This window comes from Epinephelus moara, chromosome 1, assembly GCF_006386435.1.
Source record: "Epinephelus moara isolate mb chromosome 1, YSFRI_EMoa_1.0, whole genome shotgun sequence".
NCBI lineage: Eukaryota > Metazoa > Chordata > Actinopteri > Perciformes > Serranidae > Epinephelus > Epinephelus moara.
The window spans coordinates 5258674-5280858 of record NC_065506.1 but is presented as its reverse complement, the minus strand read 5'-3'; the positions used below and the strand labels follow the sequence as shown (position 1 = coordinate 5280858).

Below are 22185 nucleotides of genomic sequence, written 5' to 3'. Positions count from 1 at the left end.
CTGCGTCAAGAACTCCGAAATCCTTCAGGCGTTACTGTTAATTTTGGTTGTTGTTATTAATTTAATTATAAATCAAACTCCAAATTAATAGTTTAGCGTATTTTATGAGACTGATATCTTTAACTGGCTATCATTTTTCCCTTTACGGGAATGGTGCCCCACGAGGTGATTTAATGTTAATTAAGTCACATTATGCAACTGCATTAGTGCAACTGTTTAATACCCCACACCTGGACTCAACGCTGAGAGGAAACACTTTTGCATAATTTCACATGAATGTATTGATGAAACATAAATGTATGATATACAATTATCCGTGTAGACTTATAAAAAACATCCCTCTGTGTGTGTGTGTGTGTGTGTGTGTGTGTGTGTGTGTGTGTGTTTTCATGCAGGGAATGACTCCTCTGATGTACGCCTCAGCAGCAGGAGATGAAGCTCTGGTGCAGATGCTCATAGAGGCTGGAGCCAACCTGGACCTGCAGGTAACAACACAGCTGTTGACTCAGCTATAGCTCTGTCCGCATCACAGCTGGTTAGTGTCTCTGTGACTGAGGTGACTGGGGTGTGTCTGTGTGTGTGTGTGTGTTTTGGTCAGGTCCCAGGCTGCTCTTCCAGACACCCATCGGTTCCTCCTGGCAGTCGGCGCTGGGTGGCTTTGACGTTCGCTGTGCTGCACAGTCACCTGTCTGTGGCCCAGGTGAGGACTCCTAACTGAATATGATAATGTATTCCAATTCTGCAGGCTGCAACGCAATTATAAAACAATTATTGATGCATCTTGATTTCTATACATTGTTTTTCTTACTGTAGGGCCACTTGCTACTTTCCTTGGTGTGTTTGTAATGATCCATAATTGAAATAAACAGCTGAATTTACTTGCATACAGTGAGGATCTTGTCCCTTTAATTTCACAGAAGCCAAAATGCTTCCATACGCCAGCTTTGATGCTGGTCATATTGTATCCATCTATGGTTGCTCACGCTCAGCCATCCTTGCCAAAACCTAAGTAGAAATTCAGCTTAGAATGTAAACACTTTTAAGTCAGTTATGATTTACCATGCAGTTGTCTCAGCTGTAAAGAACGTACAGTCAGGTCTTACAGAATTGTTACAGGTGATCATTATGTCGAGAATTGGGTTGTAAATTTCCCATTATAGACTTTTTGTGATTCCAGACATGATAATCATGAGAGAATCGCAATGCATGTAAGAATCAATTTCCCCTCCCCATTAACAATCAAACATCCCGACCTCCTGCAGATCCCCCTAAGGTTTTACTTGATAATTATGATATTTAAACAACTGCTGTGTTTGCTGTATTAAAGTGGGTTTCTTACACAACCTATTGTTCGTAAGCTTTCCTATCAATTTAGGTTTCCAGGAAGCACCTGGACAAAACCTTAGAAAAACATGTGTAAAATGTTAATTTCTGTGAAATTGTTGTCTGCTATGCATTTGGACTATGTAAGGCTTCATGATATGGCCCCATTGTGCTTTCTAGCTAATAGGCCCCAGTTCTAAATATCTGCAGCATCTTTTTCTGAAAAAAATATTCAGGCAAAATAAAGAGAAAAAAACGTTTTCAGTGTGTTGAAACTTCTGTAACTCAGTGACAGAAGCACTTACAGTGATTCTGACTGTTTGAGAAAAAATTCAGTGAGTGTACATGCATAAGAAATGGAACAAGAACAGCTTTCAGTTTACGTGGGGTATGCCTTGGTTAGGTGCTTTAGGTAAAGTTAGGCGAGTTTTACAGGAATGATGAGAGTTATCTTTTCTGCTTGCTGCAGTGATGTAGAAGGTTACTCCAGGGTGTGTCTATATACTGTGACATCACTATAGTGTGGTCACAGCAGAGAAACAGCCTTGACTCTTTGCAGTAGAGAGGGTATGATGTTCCTCTTAAAACATATTACCAGCTTGAAGGAAGCAGGTCAGTGTAAATGCTCTAACAGTGTGGTGTCGTCCTGCTCACAGCTGCTGTTGGAGGCCGGAGCTGATGTGGAGGGAGGAGCCCTGCTGGATGGTCAGGAGAGCTCAGCTGAGACGCCGCTACAGCTAGCTGCTGCTGCAGGTGTGTCGTTAGTGAAGACCTCAGTGTGTGTGCCCAGATCAAGTCCTTGAAAATAAATTGAAAGACTTGCACAATACATAGACAGAACAGTAGTGAACTGCACTGCAGTATAACCAAACTATAAAGAATATTAAATGCCTACATCTATGTCGGCATTCATTCTCGTTGTCTATGTAAAATAAACTCAATTATTGCTGTCTGATAGGCCAGTGCTGATATTTTAGAGCTTAGAAATGTTGATAACAATTATACAGCTTATTTTTTATGATAAACTTTTAGATAAGGAGCCCTTAGATTAGTTTTTTAAAGAACTGAAATGCTTTACAGTACAAGGTGGCTGCATGGTCTCCAGTTCGGTTTTAATTTTATGTTGACAACCCACTTTTTTTGGCAAAACTTCATAAAGACTAGGGTGGTTACTGGTGATTACTGGCCTACATTTTGATTTGTTTTATCATTAAATATTATATGTACATTCAAAACAATATTTGCATCAGTAAACAAGCACAGGTCAGTGCAGGTGCATGTTCAGGTGCAGATGATGCTTTTCTGTCTTGAATAAATCAAAAACAAAATATTTCATCTTCCTAGGTTACTATGAGATGGTGAGCTTGCTCCTCACCCATGGAGCAGACCCTCTCCTCAGAGTGCATCATGGGAATTCCCTGACATCACCATTGTATGAGGACATGAACTGCTTCAGCTATGCTGCAGCACACGGACACAGGTGAGACATTTATCTAGCTGTTTATTTCTATAAATGGCTGGATAATAAATGTTCAAAATTATATGTTGCCACACAGCTGAACTGTCATAAACACACAGGTATCCACATGCTTAAAATCTAGGATTTTATTCCCTGGGAAATGGCAACACAATTAGGCGAGAGTTTTTGATTTAATATGCATGAAACAAAACACAAACAAAGCATCACTTCCATCTGCAGGAACATCCTAAGGAGGCTGCTGCAACAGCCCCAGCACAGGAAGGAGGACATCCTCTCTCTGGAGGAGATCCTGGCTGAGGGAGTGCAGGAAGAGCAGGAGGAGCAACAGGATGCAAAAGCTCCAGCTCCTGACTCTCTGAGCCCTATCCCCAGGCTGTGCAAGGCCAGGATGAAAGCCCTGCAGCAGGCAGCCTACTACAGTGCTGAGCACGGTTACCTGGATGTGACCATGGAGCTAAGAGAGATGGGTGAGCTCATGATAATGAGAAAACTTTGAAGTCTATCTCATGTCCCGACAACATTTTAGTTAGGACCACTTTTGTCAAAGAAAACTTTATTTCCATTGCAGTATTATATGTGGCGGTATGGCTCACCTCTCTGCCCTTCCACACGCCTATGTGAAATGCCTAAGGTGGAGAGAATACAGCTCACTGTCCTTCCGTGCACCTACGTGGAATGCCCAAGGCTGGTAGAGCACACCTCTCTGCCCCTCCATGCACCTATGTGAAATGCCTTAGGTGGAGAAAGCACACCTCTCTGCCCTTCCAAGAGCCTATGTGGAATGCTTAAGGTGGAGAGAGCACATCTCTCTGCCCTTCCACACACCTACGTGGAAAGTCTAAGGCAGAGAGAGCACACCTCTCTGCCCTTCCATGTGCATACAAGGAAAGCCTGTGGCAGAGAGAGCAAAACTCCCTGCCCTTCCATGCTTCTACATGGAAAGCCTAAGCCAAAGAGAGCAGCGCCAAATCCCTTCGGGGTAACAGAACAGAGCAGCATCAATGACAAACAGGAATGAGAATGACAAGTCAGACATAACATGAAGAGGAGGAGCTGGGGTGGAGGCGGGATGCAAAGTGGCAGCAACTATAGGCAGGCCAGAGCAGGTTAAATAGGGCGCACTGAATGAGATTTGCCAATTGGTTGCGCAGAGAGGAATCATGTGACCTATTAGCTGACTCCCTTCCCTCAATCAGCTGCTCCATCAGTTGATTGGGTTCTTTCAGATCAGCTGATGTAGCTGGGATGTGAGCTGAGCCTGACATCGTGTCCTGCCTGAACTAACACTATGCTCAATTTCTGTATGGATTTAAGAGCAGCAGTTACCCTTAATTAAAACCTTGATACCAGAAAGGCCAGTGACTTTGAAGGTACCAGAAACTGACTTGTTGTTACATTTAATTTTTTATTTATTTATTTTTTTACATGATTATCAAAATTGGAACACTGCTTCATACTTAAAATTGCTCTAAAAAAGTCACAAAGAAACAAGATGTGACATTTAAATTTTAAAACACAAAACATCAATCACCTGCTCACAGCTTGTTATATTCAGTGTATAAAGGTGTAAGAGCTGCTGCTGCTGTGTGCCTCTGAAGAGCAGTATTGTTCCATATGTCACTGTTCACCAATGGATGTTAAATCAGCCAGTTTTCTTACACAGAAGAAAAAAACAGCCATTGTTTAGCTGCCCAGCTTGTTTCTGCCTCAGTCTTAAATTGCATTCATATTGTAAGACCTGGAACCTATTGTTTGTTCCACCTCCCTGCTGTGTCCAGGTGTTCCCTGGAGGCTCCACATCTGGCTTGAGTCTCTCCACAGAGCCCAGCAGCTGTGCAGGGACAAAGTCATCGTCTCCCTCCTCACAGAGTTCCCCTGCATCAGGACGGAGGACTACAGCCCTGAGCTCCCCTCCACAGGCATACCGCTCATGTTCAGCATGCTAGAAACCAACAAGGTACAGCTGAACGCCTCTCTGTGTCAGTTTATGCTGTGCTGCTGATGTATCTCATTTTTCTCAGCTTGTGACTGACATGGATAACTGTTTTCATCAGTAATTTTGAAAAGCTGCAGCAGGAGGTTTTCTGCCTAACTTACATGGGTATGTGTTAGTGTAATGAATAGTAAGAATCTGAACACCTCAATTTTTTAGACAACATAAAACCAGGATTTTTATCAGTGTTCAACAACCTCAGCTCGATTGAGGTTCTGATCGCATGCCCATGGCAAAGTCTTATCTGAGCTTCACTTAAGACTTTATGGAGGTACTGTACTTTATTGTAACGGTAGTTTATTCAGTAGTTTAGTATATCAGTGGTCTACACTGGTTCAGGGAAGATTTCAAAATATTGAGATTTCATCAGGCACTTCAGGTAAATAGGCTATACGAAGCTTGATAAGGTTGCTTAGCAACCTCAGGCGCAACCTGCTGCTACGCTCTTGAAAGCTGGCACAAAAACGGCACAGAGGGAGCAACCAGCGCCCGACCTTGCGTTGTCCAGCAGTTGAAGACAGGGCATGTGTACAGCCCCTAATTTACAGGGCTGGTAGCTGTGGTCATTCCACAGGCTAGTTAATAACATGTTGGACAGGAAATCCAAAGTGTGGGAACATTTTGAGAAGGTGAAGGATGAACCTAAGGCATTTGCCTATTATTCGTCGACTACAAACATGACGTATCAGTTAGTAGCTACATGCCCATTACCCACTGAGCACAATCATTACTGCTTTGCCGACAGCGTCATTAACAGGTGGCTCGCTCAGTGTGTGACGTGCACTTGTAGATAAAATATAGGTCTATATTAATGAAGGATCACTAGTAGGCTAAAGCTTTGTAGTTCTCTGTAATGTAGCACAGTGTTAACACTGTTACTTATACTATTCTTTCTCAGACCTTGAACTCAAACCACTGTGTTGCCCCGCCCAAAATATATAATTCCTAGATGACAGCTCAGCTATCTCCATGTTGAGAACCATGTGCAGACAATCTCGGCTCAGACTCTCAATCATATATGCTCTGAATGTTGTATACTTATCTTTTAGATACAAACAACATACTGTAATAGCTTTATTTCAGTTAAAATAATGAAGTGTGCAAATGTCCATGTCATGCATAGAGGATCCCCATTTAACTTTCAATACTGGCATAAACCTTCAGTGCCATGCTGCAGCAGAGGAGACTCAAATGACTCCTTTTAGTCATTTAAGGAAATGCATTTTGGGAAATTAGCTTATTTGCTACCTTACTGAGAGTTAAAAAATAGAGCTTTTAGCCTAACTTAACAAAGAGACTGAAAGCAGAAAAAAACAGCTAGCGGCACAAAAAATAGCAACAGGAAAATGGCCATAGATTGCAGATCACTTCTAATTGGTTCGAGCAAAATAATCTCCCCTCCAAACAGAAAACAGCTGACATGAACAGGACCTCGGACTGAATAATGACGTTAAAAAAAAAGACAATTCAGTCTGATTTTCGGGCTGCTGTTGGTCAAGTGTTTCAGTGCCTACGCTGGTATCTACATAACATGACATTCTACCAGTCTGCATTTCATGTTGTTTTTCCTCTACAGGACTACGTGATAACCAAGTGGCTGGCATCTGTGTTCTCTCACTGCTACAGCTGCTCTCCCGTTCCTCCCATCCTACCCATGGATGTCACTCTGTCCACACAGCTAGGTAACGCATCACTGCTGTCAGTATGACAACATGTCCATTCTAAATTTAACCAACACTTGAAGGGTGACACGGTTGTCTCCGTCCTCAGATATTCATTTCCTGAACAATCAGGAGATGTCAGACGTGACGTTTATGGTGGAGGGGCGTCCATTCTTCGCTCACCGGGTGCTGCTGATGTCGGCTTCTGAAAGGTCTGATCTGACTTATTAATTGATTAAATCTGACTACTGTTCATGTCCACTTACATTTCTAAGCTATCAACCCCTTACAGATGGCTGACAAATGGAGACAGATAACCAGTCACGCTCACATTCACACCTACGGGCAATTTAGAGTCACCCGGTAGCATTAAGCATTGTGTGTTGGCTCACTGACTTTTTAAAAAACTCAGAGGGTCCAGGTTAACAGGACACTGTCTGGTACCCGTTTTTCTTCCACTGGATCCCCTCAGGGATGTGTTCTTTCTCCGCTTTTGTTTATACACTAGAGGACTCTGTTATTGTAAGTCTTCTTCATGGATCAGAATATGATCATGGCTCAGTACTGGATCAATTTGTAAATTAATGTAAACAGTCTTTCCTCCACATTAATGTGTCCAGACCAATGAGATGTTTATTGATTTACTAAGGAGGCCCTGCCTTCCTGTTCCTTGTGTAATCAAGGGGGAGCCGGTGGCAGTAGTGCAGCAGTTTAAGTATTTGGGGACTGTCTTAGATTACAAGTTGAATTTTGATGTGAACACTGACAGCATCTGTAAAAAGGCAAACCAACGTACTATTCTATTTAAGAAAGCTGAAGAGTTTCAATGTGAATAGGATAATCGTGAAATTGTTCTATTCTGCTTTTAATGAGTCTGTTCATTCTTTTAACATGGTCTGTTGGTTTGGTAATCTGAGCCTTAAAAACAAAAGAAGTTGGAAAAAGTGGTCAAGTTGTGCTGTAAGGTCACTGGTGTTTCTTTGAATAACCTACAGCATCTGTTTGAAGAGAGGGTCACCTCTAAAGCTCGGTCTATTGTCTCAGACTCTCAACATCCCCTCAATGTTGACTGTCAGATGCTTCCATCAGATTGGAGGTTTTGACTCCCTAAATGTAGCACTAAGCATTACAGATTATCCTTTGTTCCGTCTGCTATCACTTATCTTAACCAACGGTGACCACTAATTGTCTATGATTTACCCCTGACAGTGTGTGATTCTGGATTAGGTGTGCTATGTATTGTACTGTCTGTTTGTTATGATTACTGCCTGTATCTCATATTGCCCTTCTGGGATATTAAAGTTTTACCTTACCGTACCTTACCTTAGTTAACCTAGGCTGCATGTCTTAGGACTGTGGGAGAAAGCTGGTGTACCCAGAGAAAACCTGACATGGGAAGAACATGTGAACACCACATAAAAGAGTGGCCTGATGATTCACTGATTAGCAATGTGGCCTCACAGCAAGAGGGTTCCTGGTTCAAACCCGCATTGGGGGTTTTGAACCCTGGGGTGGGAGAGCATTTTTGTGCGGAGTGGGAGACAAATACTTTCTACTAGTCAAACTTTATTTTTACATGTGAAAATCTAAAGAATTTAGTAAAATGCACACAAAAATAAAATGCTAAAAAATATCATAATAAAAAAAAATACAAATACCAAGAGAATAACACTTAAAGGATAGAAATACATGAAATAAGAACAGCACAATCAATAATATATATCCATGTGTACCCTCTTTTTGCTTAACAATAAAAACAAACAAAAAAAGCTAGATTTACAGCTGTATATATGTTTTTTTTGATTCCTCTGACTATTTTATGTTATTCTTTCATCATTGCTTTTTATGACTTCTTTTTCACCTTCTTCTTCTTCTACTTATAATAATAATAATAATAATAATAATTATTATTATTATTATTATTATTATTATTATATCAATAATAATACATACATACATACATACATGTTCAGTATTTTGTTTTTGCTTATATTGACTAATTCAGGCAGATTACTGATTTTGGAAAAGTTTTATCCACATGTAAAAAAAAAAAAAAGTCTTGTGTTGAGTGTTGACTTTGGGCAAAGAGAGTACAAAATGCATCTAAATTTCATAGTAATGGTGTGCAAGGTGCTGCATCACAGAAATGGATTGATCCCTCAAAAATATGTCACCTCAGTCCACTTTTATTTTTGACACCTTCACATAACAAATAAGTGCATTTGAACATCACATTATATACCATACACATTATAGACAATGGGGTCAATGTAGTGATCAATGAGTTGCTGCAGAAACAATGAAAATTGGTCATAATTCTAAACATCACCAGTTTTCTCATTTTCCTAATAAAACTCTGATGTTCTGATGTGTGTTTTGCCCCGTTAGGTTTCGGCGGATGCTCTGCGACTCCCCCGACAATATCATCCATGTCAGTCACATGACCTACAGCACATTCCAGGTAGGACACAAACTGACCATCTGTCCTTTGCTGTTAATGTGACGGAGAACTGTTTAACACTGAAGATTGTGTTTTTCTCTGCAGATGACTATGAAGTCTCTGTACTGTGGAGGAACAGAGGGACTGACAGTCTCCCACTCTGAAGCCATGAAGGTAAAACCACTCAACTGTTACCTGCTGCAGTTCTATCTCCCTGGATAGTTTTTTTTTTAATAATCAGTTAATCAATTTCACAGTGATGTGTCTTCATTCTACTACCTGAGACATTTCCTTGGACAGGACAGTGTAAGGCTGATATTTCACTCTGTGTGTAGTTTAATGAGTCAGACAGTTTGCCTGCTCCCTGTTTATAACTAAAGCAGTGCTTCTGGACCAAATCACATGATTGAAAATCACCATCATCCATCATCAGACCAACAAGTACACAGTGGTGGTTAGTGACGTGTTGTAATTTTGGAGCCTCTCGTGGGTCACATGGTAGAGAAAAGACTTGATGTGTAAATCTGTGTGAACAGATTTGTAAACTGGTTTTATGTCAGAATGCAAATTTGATGTTGCCCATGAAGTAACGATTCATTTCGTAAAATATCAGAGATATTATTAGAGTTAGTATTCTTTATCATCCTGTCTGTTGATGTATGATGTATACGGCTGTTACTTACCAAAGAAAAAGCTTCAAAGGGAAGAAAATTCTGTAAATGTTTTAAGGTTCATAACACCTTTCTAGCTTGTTACTGCCAGTTTCTGTGTTACCTAATGTGAGATAGGCTATAAGGATGCTGGAAGTATATGCATTATTTGTCTGTTTTATTAATAGAGCTCACAGTAAACCCAGAAATCAAAGTTTAGAAGAAGGAATGACCAAGGTTCCAAGAGATACAGTGGCATCTGTGTTTGTCCAACAGAAATGGGTTCAAATGATGACAAGATTATCTTTCTAATGATATCAATGATACATTTTGATTTGTTTTTTAGTGGGCAATTACAGTGAGACTGTTTTTCTTGTCATCTTAATCTATGAAGCAGTATTTCCTGTTTAAAGACTTATTCTTAGACTGTGTTGTGACTGTTTCCGTAGCTGCTGCCAGTGGCTACTTTCTTCCAGCTCAGAGGTCTGCAGAGGTGCTGTGAGATGAAGCTGTCACAAAGTCTGACTCTGGACAATGCTGTCAGCATCTACCAGACTGCCAAGGTACAAAAACATATAAAGACATGATGAACACTGAGAAGAGAGAGCTTTTCTCTGCACTGCTCAGTTGTGCTGTATGTGTGTAGAATAGAGCTCTGAGCGTTTCAGCCTTCACTCAGATGCAGCTTTTTGATTTAGAAATGAAAGCAACACTGTCACACTGTCGTCGAAGAGTTTGGTTAAAGCCAGTGACCTCATTTATAAAACTCTTAGGTGAATCCACATTAAATGTTTGCTCAAGTACAAATGAGGAAATGTACATATCCAAAAAAATATCCTGATTTATAAAACAGTGTGTAGCCTGCTTGTACGCAATTTACTTTTATGGAACCCAAATCAAATTGAAATTGTCCCCATATGGACCAGCATCATATCCTGCCCTCTACATGCTCACATTTGACCATAACTGGTCAATGCAAAGCACTTCATTAATGCTGATGCATAGACATGAGCCGGCTGATCAATGGGACTTTACTGTAAATGGAGAGGAAAACCAAGAAAACTAATGTTCCTGACGCAGAAATCGAGGTGCTTGTGGGTGAGCTGGAGGTTAGACAGCACAAAGCCTATTGTTTGGTGGGCAGTGGAGTCACAACATAAAGAAAAGGCAGCGAGTGAGAACATGTCGCTGCTGCTTTTAATGCGGTCAGTTCATCAAAATGCCCCCCAAAAAAAGAACTACACCCTGACGTCTTTACTATTTACACAGTCACCTACCACAGCCTGAAAACATCCAGCTGTGCACAGTGCTCTCCACAGCTGACCACGAGGGTCAGCAGCATACAGTCCGACCCCGACTGTCCTTCTCTGCGCTCCAGTGGTAGGAATGTGATGATGTGACAGCGCTAATGAAATATTAAGTGAGATCTGATTTGAGATTTGAGGTGACGTATCTTTTGCAATCAAAGGTGCTTATGGAAAAGTTCTGGCTCACTGGCACAAACACAAATAACACTGCTGCATTTGAATGTTTATAAAGTGGATCTATTAGAAACCTGATATGAGGTGAATTTAAATCTGGCTTCAATTTACCACCTGACCATCCGTACTGTTGATTTCCCCTGTCTCAAAATGTGCGTATGCATGGGTCAGAGTTGCTCATCAAGTTTTTCTTTATAAATCCTAATTTATGCTTAGAAAGTGGTGTACACACATTATAAGCCAGTTTTTTGTGTGTACACAGTGGTTATAAAAGAGGCTCCTGGAAATGATTGTGTAAATTTGTATTGATTACAGGGAAAATGCAGACAGTTAGTACACCTATATATAATACGGTTTTACTTTACTTAAATGAAGCATTGATTTCCAGCAGCTAATTTCCAGGATAATTTAAAGCCGCTACAAGGAACTTTTAACTGGATATGCAAAAATCTCTCGTTTCTGCTGATGTCTGTGCGTGACCTACAACAGCAAATGAGACCATCGGTGTGAAGATAAGCTATTGCTATATAGTGTATATCCATACCTTTAGGAAACTGTGTCCGGGTCAGCACCAGGTTGCTTCCAGGACGAAACGATTTACGGCACTCAGACGGCACACATCATCTTACCTAGCTGCTTACATTTATAGTGACTCCTATAAATAGTCGCTATTCCTCCTCCTCGATCCGACGTCCGCGAGGAGTTAAAATAGCAGCAATCATCGGGTAAAAGTTCCGTGAAAGCACTGGACTCACCAGCAGTCAGCCACGTCTCAGTCACACAGAGAAAATCCAATCCAGGGGAAGTCAGGAAATCCTTCAGGATAAACATTTTGTACGCTAGCGATCTAGCATTTACCAGCCCAATCCTGGCAGGAGCCGGTGGGTCCCTGGCGTTAGCTGTCCGCAGGTTGCGCAGATTCACCCCGCGCCAGCGGGGACGAGGAGAGCAGGGGCCGCGGGGCTGGAACACCTCATCCGGGCCGATAGGAGCGGAGGCAAAGTTTTCCTGTCTTGTTGTTTCATTCATCCCCAAAACAAACACATGCGGCAAAGTTTTCCTGTCTTGTTGTTTCATTCATCCCCAAAACAAACACATGCGCGAGCCAGGTAAGTGTCTTTATGACAATACGCGCTAGAGCTCATGGGAAATGTAGGCTTCATTCCGGCAAAACACTACCACTTTTGTCCACAGGGTTGCCAAAATCAACTCAAAATGAAAAGTTCCTTGTAGGGGCTTTAACATAATTAACAAGTGCTTTTAACTTAACACGGCCAACTAAAGTCAACAACTTCGTGTCTATAACATAGTTTTCTAATGGAAAAAAAAGGTAAATTACCCACAAGATAAAGATTTACAATAGCATGCAAAAATTTGGGCACCCCTGGTCAAAATTTTGTTTACTGTGAGTAATTGAATAAGTAGAAGATGAACTGATTTCAAAAAGGCATGAAGTTAAAGATCACACATTTCTTCAATATTTTAAGCAAGATTACTTTTTAATTTAAACCCTTTACAGTTTCAAAATAACAAAAAAAGGAAAAGGGCCCGAAGCAAAAGTCTGGGTACCCTGCATGGTCAGTGCTTAGTATCGCCCTCTTTGGCAAGTATCACAGCCTCTAAATGCTTTTTGTATCCAGCTAAGAGCCTTTCAATTCTGGTTTGGGGGATTTTCACCCATTCTTCCTGCAAAAGGCTTCTAGCTCTGTGAGATTCTTGGTCTGTCTTCATGCACTGCTCTTTGAGGTCTATCCACAGATTTTTAATGATGTTTAGGTCGGGGGACTGTGAGGGCCATGGCAACACCTTCAACCTGTGCCTCTTGAGGTAGTCCATTGTGGATTTTGAGGTGTGTTTAGGATCATTGTCCTGTTGTAGAAGCCATCCTCTCTTCATCTTCAGCTTTTTTACAGATGGTGTGATGTTTGCTTTAGAATTTGCTGGAATTTAACTGAATCCATTCTTCGTTCTAACTGTGAAATATTCCTTGTGCCACTGGCTGCAACACAAGCCCAAAGCATGATCGATCCACCTCCGTGTTTAACAGCTGGACAGATGTTCTTTTGATGAAATTCTTCACTCTTTTTTCTCCAAACATACCTTTGCTCATTTTGTCCAAAAAGTTCTCGGAAAGTTTTATCGGTTTTCCAGACCTCATCTTGACCTCCACAGTTCCTGTTAACTGCCATTTCTTTTCAGGAGGTTTCAGGAGACAGAGTATTTATAAAGCTTTGAAATTTGCATCACCTAGCCTTTCTTAATGATAACTGTGAACAAGTTAGAGTCCTAACAATCTAATTAAGGTCTGAGACCCAGGTATAAGTTGACTGACAACTCAAATGTCTTGAGGTGCTCAAACTTTTGCATAATGCTCCTTTCTTTTTTCACTCCTAAACTGTACAAAACAAAAATAATACACTAATCTTGCTAAAAATGTTGAAAAGCATGTTTCATCTATAGCCCCGTTTCCACCAAACACTTTTAGTATGGTACCTTTGGAACCAAAAGTACCCTTCAGACATGGTACCTAGACCCTAGCATTTCCACTGCAAACCGTACCTTTAAATGTGTGCGTGGTTATTGTCACCCACTGCTCCCTCCAGCACTCATTGTATTTCCTCATTACCAGTGACACAGATGGAAGTCTGCGCTTTGTTTATCGTGCACAGAACGAAGCTGCACACCAACATTTTCTGAACAAAGTAAAACAGGAAGCAGTGAGAGTGTCTCTCCATGTGATATTTAGAAAGAGTGGGTTTGTGCACTTAGTCCTTCTCAGGCAAGCTCAGAGGTTTAGTGCTGCCGTAGCTCTATGCTACACGACCCTTTTTTTTTTTTCTCCGGGTGAGAATTAGAATATATGTAGTTCACATAATCCAGCCAAAATTAATACATATAAACACTCTAAGATCCACTCATTACTAAAAGTGTTTGTCATATAAAAACTAAAGTAATGGTCAGAGTTGTCATGTGGAATATTTAAGGTGTATTGACTGAGTCTCCCAGTATCTTTTTTTCTCTGACTCTGGCTGCTGCAAGAGGCAGCATAGCATCCTTATCTTTTATAGTTACAGTCTACTAATTAAACTCTCCACGATATGAACAGTGGCTTCTGCCTCATAACCAGCCACAACTCGGCCCTGAGCAGAGTGACCGTCCACTACTGACCAATCAACAGACTGCAGTGTTCACAGCTCCACCTTTTAGTACCAGATCTGTGTGCTAGGTACCCCAACAGAGGGGTGACCAAAAATTGGCAACAGTATGTAACGGTTCAATTGGTACCAAACGGAAACGGGGCTTTTAACTTCATGCCTTTTGGAGATCAGTTCAGCTTCTACTTACTTAACTACTCACAGTAGAAGACATTTTGACCAGGGGTGCCCAAACTTTTGCATGACATTGTATAAAAGTTTGTGATGTATGTTAGATAAAGACCTTTAACTTGTTGTGATTTGATTTTGGTTTATTACATGTACACCTACAGTAAGACTTAAGACTCTGGTCTCAACACATCAAACTGATCTGGGAATGACAATGTGTGATTTGGATTTGAAGTTAGCTTCTAGAAACTGCAGAACTATTGTTCACCCCAAATGAACCCTGAATGCATGCAGAATGAGCACTCAGGTTTATGTGAATGACTCAGTTTTGTTATAAAGTTTAAGAATTTCAAGGTCATGATAAACAAAACACCAGTCACATAATTTTGCTTGCTGTAAATAATCTCACCGTGAGTCATTTAATTTAGTTGATTTTTATGTTCTCAAGACAGGCCCTGTACAGTAAAACCCTTATAACCCTTATATCAGTTAAATCTTAAGGCTGGTTCTAGTTAAGTTTTATTTTTACTCATATAAATCAATGCCTGTCTGCTGCTCATCACAGAGATGTGCTCAATTTGACAAAACTGTATTGTGTGTTTGTATCTGCAGCAACACGGAGCGGCTGAACTCTGCAGGTTCTGTGAAGGATTCTTTCTAAAGTACATGGACCGGCTCCTGGACCGGGAGGACTTCCACCGCCTGCTGCTGGGCGCCATTGGTCAGGAGCAGATCTGCCCAGAGGTGGGCACCCAGGACCAGGATCTACCGATTCTCCTGGAGGTTTTGGAGGCCACATTAATCCACAGACTTTACACCCTGCACTCTGCATGTCGAGAGTAGAAACAATGCAGCAGCCTCCAATACCCTGGGTTGTGTTCAGCCACACTGGTATGTGTGTTAAAGGAAAAGTAGCCATATACTGTGTTTTTAATTTCTTTAGTCTTCTTAGGGAGAACACCTTAGTGTAGAAGAAGAGTAGACTGTTTTAACAAGTTCTTCATTCTAGTTATTTATCTTGACACAAGTGAACATTTCTATAACTTGGAAGAGACAATCCAAATTGATTATGTAGAATGTTAATGATTAACTCATGTATCAGGTAAAATGAACAGACTTGTGCCTGCATTTTAAAATTTGAGAAATTTCTGTTTCCTGTTGCTGTAAATCAAATGTGTTTTTGGTTTCTTTGAGTGTTTGTTGGTCACATTAAGCAACTTGAACACATCACATAAGCTCTAGAAAAATGTGATAGTATAAATTATAAAATTATTATTTAATTTGTCGTTTATCAGTTTTTTATTAATCAGGTTTTTGAGGTTTCACTTGTGACAGGACCAGTCTAGAGACAAGTATATAAAAAGGCAGACATTACCTCAAACCAGTTGTTTAGAGAATATTTACACATAATTCTTACTAAAGTTAAAATGTATGTTAATTGCATATCATACATGTATAACCTGTACAGATCAGAGTCCCACTAACTTAATATCTGGAGAACCGCTCCCCCTAATATCACAACAGCAAAAACTAACATATGAATAAAGGCATTCAGTGGTTGTCCAGAAGAAGTTCCAGGTATAGATCATCATATAGGGAGATACAATTTATACAATCTATAATTTAACTGTAACTACTAAATCAGTCAATATAATGTGGGAAAACCTTTTTTTTTTTTGTGTTTTATCAAACATGAAGGGGCTGAAGCTGTGCGGGGGAATTTGGACTCATAGCATCATCAGTGGTCAAAAATTGTGGCTACAGCCAAGGTGGCACCATCTTTGACTGAACCTTTGCTGAACCCTGTCCAACCTAGCAGAGCATGTATACCATTTAAATTAACACAGGTTAGATTTTTACTTGCTTTTACGAAAGTTTCACTTTAACAAATGAAAAACTTTTTGAGTACAAGGACTTACCAGTTACTTTACTTAAGATAAGCCTAGTGAATACAATGTCTCTGGCTGGTAGGGTTGCAGGCATGTAAACTAAAATCCATAAAGAACAAGACGGAGCTGTTAAACTATGATGTAATTGAATCTGGAACCGTCTTCCATACAGTGATGGTCCAGTCCTCTATCAATCAATCAATCAATCAATTTTATTTATAAAGCCCAATATCACAAATCACAATTTGCCTCACAGGGCTTTACAGCATACGACATCCCTCTGTCCTTATGACCCTCGCAGCGGATAAGGAAAAACTCCCCAAAAAAACCCCTTTAACGGGGAAAAAAAACGGTAGAAACCTCAGGAAGAGCAACTGAGGAGGGATCCCTCTTCCAGGACGGACAGACGTGCAATAGATGTCGTACAGAACACATCAGCATAATAAATATGGGACTTTTTTCTAATACAGCTCAAACAGAATGATGTAAAAACTAGTTAGCTCTTGGCCTTGGAACATTGCGTGTAACAATAATGGACGTAGCTACCGTGATGTCAAGCATTGGTTTGTGGACTCCTGTTTTGAAGCCTATAGTTTGGCATTGTGGCCATCGCCATTTTGGTATTTTGGAGCCAGAAGTGACCATATTTGGATGAGAGGGTGGAGCTGTAGGAGCAAGGGGTGGATCTGACTAAGAAGCCGAGGACACTATTGGCCTGTCACTGTTGACTACCCACCCTTAATTATGCAGAACTTTAAGCCTTAATAAAATATAAACAAGTGAGATATATATATTTGTACCAGGCTATGAACATGTTTATTTCTGCTTTTAAGCTGGGCATTATAACATGGAAGTCTATGGCAATATACCCTATTTTGGAGCCAGCCTCAAGTGGCCATTAGAGGAACTGCAGTTTTTGGCACTTGCATATTGGCTTCATTTTTCAGTCCCCGAGGTTACTGTTTGCCTTGATAGTAACATTAGGGGTGAGTTCCGAATCCTACACTTTTTTCTTTTTACTTTTATTATGTACTGCAGCTGCCCTTAAAAAGCACATACATTATGCCCTGAAGATTGACCCTCTTGCCTTCATATCCATTACCTTGGAGATAAAACAAACTGCACTTACCAAGCTCGCAAGAGACAGAGATCATCCCGGAGAGCTCTGCTGTTGTTACTTTGCAATGTAATGTGTGTAGTTTAACATTAAAGCTATAACTGCATAGATTGTCGGTTCTAACACATTTGCGACAGTGAAATTACATCTGCACTTATCTGTCATTGTTATTTTTGTATTTATGTCCTGTTGTTTATAATATTAATGATCATTTTGTTCACTCAAACAATTAATATTCTTTTTATTACTATTTGACTGGTCATCAGTTACTTGAATGTGCTGTCAGCCATCATTGCAGCTTCTGACAGCTATCAATGAGCTTATCGCTAATTGACTGTCATCTGTTTGCGGCTCAGTTTATGTGACGTATCGTCCACTGCACAGTGGATTGTGGGTCAGAATAGCACGAAAAGCATGCTGGCTTGCATACTGCAAAATTGGACTGAATGTAGTAGAACATCCTGGTATTTCTGCCATACTGCACCTGACATACTAGATATTGGGACACATGAGATCTTCTTCTGGAATACTATATAGTATGGTAGTATGAGGATTGGAATGCACAGTAAATTACTCCTGTATGTAGTCAGCTATTTAGCTGATTTATGTTGGAGTAGATGAACAGTTCCTCAAAGTTTTGTCTATTTTTGCTTTTGAAAAGATTAAAAAAAAGGACACAACCTGCCAAACTTCTTAAACTTCAGTCCCATGCCTACTGCTTCAGTATGTGGAAAGATACAAAACTTAGTGTGCCTAGTTATGGTTGCTAAGCTACGATGTGACTATCAGTGTTTGGGTGATGTGTTTAGCGAACAGTCAGAAACTGAAACTGAGCATAGCTACCCTCAAATAACTTTTTTTTTTTTTTTTTTTTTTTTTTAACTCAAATGTGCAGTTTTGCAGACAGCATGTCAGTGTAGCTCCACATAGACACTGCTGCTGCAGCAACTGAAGCAATGGTATGACGGGAAAACATTTGTAATGTAAATCCTCTGCAGCTGCATGCAGATGATCAACTCTGAATATGTAAAATATGTACATATTTTTTTGTAAATAAATGTCTTAAAACCCCCCAAAAATGAGCACACAGCTCCAAAGTCAACAGATTTATTTCCTTTAGCACTGAAGTTGTTCACAGTAACATCACAAGGGAATACATTGCCAGTGGTTATCCTGCTCAGTAGTAGCGCTCCGTGCTCCGAGTCCATTCTGTGTGCTCTGGATTCCCCCAGTAGAAAAAGAGGAAAGCGAACAATGAAAGGTATTGCTTTAATTTTTCTCTCCGATAACCCAACACCCACCCAGCTGGTGAGCGACCCAATCGCCAGAGAGGTCCCTCTTTGAGAGAATGAGTAAGGAGGATGCATTGCACGGTTACTGTTTGTACACAGTAATCAAAAAGGAGGAAGAGGGCAAGAGGACAGCGAAAGAAATAAGAAAATAAATAAAATAAAAAGGCAAATTAAAACAAATACACATAAAAAAACATAAATACATAAATAAGTGTGGAGAGAAAAAGGGAACAAGAACAATTCCAACGACGACATGCAAAGAAAAGACGAATGCTGAACATGCAAACAACCGTACGAGGTCAAAGCTAAGAGTAGGAATCCCCTTGGTTTTTTAAATAAGCTTGTCAGTAAACTCGGCTTATTTACAGAATGAGTGTTTGGTGAGATCTGAGTCATCATACACACAGGGGAGGGGGAAAAAGAGCTGACAATTATGAACAAAGGGTTTGTTCCTCTCAGAGAGGCTAAGTCTACATTCTTAAATTACGGTAAATCATTTTCCAAACGTATATTACAGGTTTCTCTCGTCAAAAAGCCGGGAAAAGGAACGCTCACAAACGTTTTTCGAGATTCTCAGTGATCAAATAACTTAAACATAACAAAAATATCCTTAAATAATTTGACGTTAAGAAACATTCTCTACATCTTTCATATAAATAACTGAGAATAAATTAATAACCCAAGTGACAAAATACAATAAAGTACAAAAATATACACAGCAGTTCAATATTTTAAAAATAATAATGAAAATTAAAAATGCGCTGACATTTCGTAACTGAACCCAGAATCTGACTCACTTGTCAAAAGTGCAAAAGGAAAAGGAGACATTTTATTGTTGAGGCCCGGTCACACCAGGAAGAGGCACAGCAATATGTGAAGTATATTGTTCTAGAAGCTGGTGAGATAACTGCTTACAAGCTAGCAAGCTGGAACATGTTGGTGTTATTCAGTCACAATTTCGCTGAGTGTCTATAGTCTCTGTACTGGGCTGTTTACTCCACTGATGTATTTTTTTTACAGAGTTAGGGTTAGGCTAACCGTGACCTCCCCAAACCCTAACCTTTAAAATACATATTCTTTCTATTCTGTCTCAACACTGTCTGCACAAACAAGTCCTCTGTTGTGGAGCAGTTTGTGCTCCAATAGAGGAGGTTAAATACTTGGGGTGTAATGATCCATTGATCTGGACTGATATATTGATTCAATGATCAACGATCCAATATCATCGATGCAAAGTAAAAACATCGTTACATATCACCATCTTTAGGTTACACCTTTATTTTGCAATTCTGTGTCACCGTCAAACAGCACCATGCAGATGGCAAGCAGCCCAGAGAAAGATGGTGAGGGTAATGTTATTTACTTATTTACTTGGGAATAAATCAGCAGTGTGGAAATATTTTCAATATCGGAGAAAATACACGTCAACAGACAAAGAACATGCCATATGTAAACAATGTCGTTATGAAACAAAACACGATGTACCTGCCTGGATGAGCATTTCACTTCGCTAACTTCTCGCAGCAACACAGTGATATTAGCTGCTCTGTTTCAACAATGTTTGACGAAAAAACATGCATGCAGGCTGAAATCCAACAATGCTGTTCTGTTGGGAGACGCACTGACTTCAACCAACGGTGAGTAAGAAAAGTGTAAATAATAAATGTAATTTATTAAGGAAAACTTCATCAGCTGCCAGATTAATTTACGCAACTTAAAAGTGCTTATACTGTACTGATGAGAATCATATCTAATTATTTTTTAAAATTTTATGAAAAAGATGATGGTTTGCGTTAAAATGAAAACAGTACTTCCAGAAAGGTCTCTCCGGCAGAAAGCCCTGAAGGTTTACCTATTCCATGTGCTGTTTTATGTGTTAGTGTAGTCACTTTAAAATAAACATTACTGCACTTCAGCGCTTACAAATATTTACAGTATTTATGTGTTATTATCTTCTATGATCTCATCTCATATTGATCACAGGTCCCGCAATCTAATTGAATTGAAAATCGTATTGTTGCAGACTGTGTAATATTGGCAAATATCGTATTGTTGTCCAAAGAATCGATATATTGTATCATGATGAAACTAGTTTTTTACACCCCTTTTAAATACCAACAAGCTACAATAGCTCTTTGTTCCCTGAAAGGTCTATCAAAATAGCTTATCATCACTCAGTGACTTGTACTTTGCCGCTACAGGTTAATACACTTATCACAGCGATTCCATTGAAATCAATTGATTTCACTGTCAAAATAAGCCGTTTCAAATGCTGGTGTGACCAGGCCTACACAGGAATACAAAACAAAATATGGCAACACAACTCTAAAACATAAAGTCACAACTACACTTTTTGTACATACGGAACATTATTTAATCTGTACAACAGAATAGATCATTCATTTATGTAATATCAACCCCCATCATACTTTAATGGGTGACTATTTAATTGCAAGAACCCATTATACAGAAACGTCACAGAGCACGCTCAGAAATCCTGCTGTTCACAAAGAAAGACAACATTAAAAAGAACTACAATCCAGCCAGCGTTCGTCCATCCATCCATCTCCCCGCTTCTTCCACCGCTCCTTGCTTCCTGTTTGTCAGCGTGTGCAAGTCATTACATCCCGCAAAGAAGTCATGTTTGTGTTGAGGAGTACATACAGTGTGTGTGTTTTTTATGTACATGTGGGAGAATTGGAAGAAAGAGAAAAGAGAAGAAGGGGTGTGTGTGTAGATTGACAAACATCACTGTCTTAAGGCTTTTTTTCTTTTTACAACTCTTCTGAGATGTCTCTATGTTTGGTCTGGTGGGGGGAAAGTGGACTCTACTGATGCGGCTGGAGAAAGGACTTGAAGGGGTTGGGGGGGTGAAGTGGGGGAGGGAAGGGAAGGGGTCCTCTGTCTTTTCTTCAGACTCTCTTGGTGGTGGTGGGCCGCTGTCGGCCGGTCTCGGAGAGCCGACGAGGTTAATAGTTATTATGGATGATCCCTGGTGGCAGAGACAAGTCAAGCCATCACACATGTGAGGAGGACACACACCCACCGAAAGACCCCCGAGGACAGAGAGGGACAGAAGGTAGGGACAACAAAGCTACATTTGCTACTTATTGTAAAATACTGATCAACTTTTAAACTGAAATAGCCATTCCCATTATACAGTACAAAATTTATAGGCAAAAAGTAGATTTGTTTTTTCTGTTTTTTTCTCCTAACTAAAGGGCAAAGTTAGCAGCTCTCCTCTGTCATTCTCCTGTTTTATGACCTGATAACTGCTCTTCTCTAGTCATGCACAGCTACCGCTCCTTAAGGTTGTTCTTGTGTCCTGTTGCTGGCGGCCATCTTTGTTTTGTCTTTGCCGGGGGGGCATTTAGAGTCATTGGGCGGGGGCTGGTTGGGCTTGCTGCTGGGGGCATGCTTGGCAGGGGAGCTAGGCGTGGCAGGGGCGCCAGGGGAGTGGGACGCTTGGATGTTCTTCTCGTCTGAAAAAAGCTGTTTAATTACGTCAAAGAAGTTACTCAACGGGCTGCCTACAC

At 40.3% G+C, this 22185-nt stretch overlaps 1 protein-coding gene and 1 pseudogene across 1 annotated transcript in view; one reads left to right on the top strand and one right to left on the bottom strand.

Moving 5' to 3' along the window:
• The window catches only part of LOC126406966 (ankyrin repeat and BTB/POZ domain-containing protein 2-like), a 49481-nt gene extending 32979 nt beyond the window's left edge, over nt 1-16502 (top strand). Inside the window, exons 6-17 of the mRNA XM_050071629.1 lie at nt 396-485; nt 599-700; nt 1980-2076; nt 2668-2803; nt 3023-3270; nt 4582-4760; nt 6373-6478; nt 6567-6669; nt 8846-8918; nt 9003-9071; nt 9997-10110; nt 14964-16502. Of these exons, the coding sequence (XP_049927586.1) occupies nt 396-485; nt 599-700; nt 1980-2076; nt 2668-2803; nt 3023-3270; nt 4582-4760; nt 6373-6478; nt 6567-6669; nt 8846-8918; nt 9003-9071; nt 9997-10110; nt 14964-15194 (1548 nt within the window). The 3' untranslated portion in view covers nt 15195-16502. The remainder of the gene's footprint in view (nt 1-395; nt 486-598; nt 701-1979; nt 2077-2667; nt 2804-3022; nt 3271-4581; nt 4761-6372; nt 6479-6566; nt 6670-8845; nt 8919-9002; nt 9072-9996; nt 10111-14963) is intronic.
• A 1948-nt stretch (nt 16503-18450) lies between these two features.
• LOC126407048 (serine/threonine-protein kinase BRSK2-like) overlaps nt 18451-22185 on the bottom strand; it is a 221543-nt pseudogene continuing 217808 nt past the window's right edge.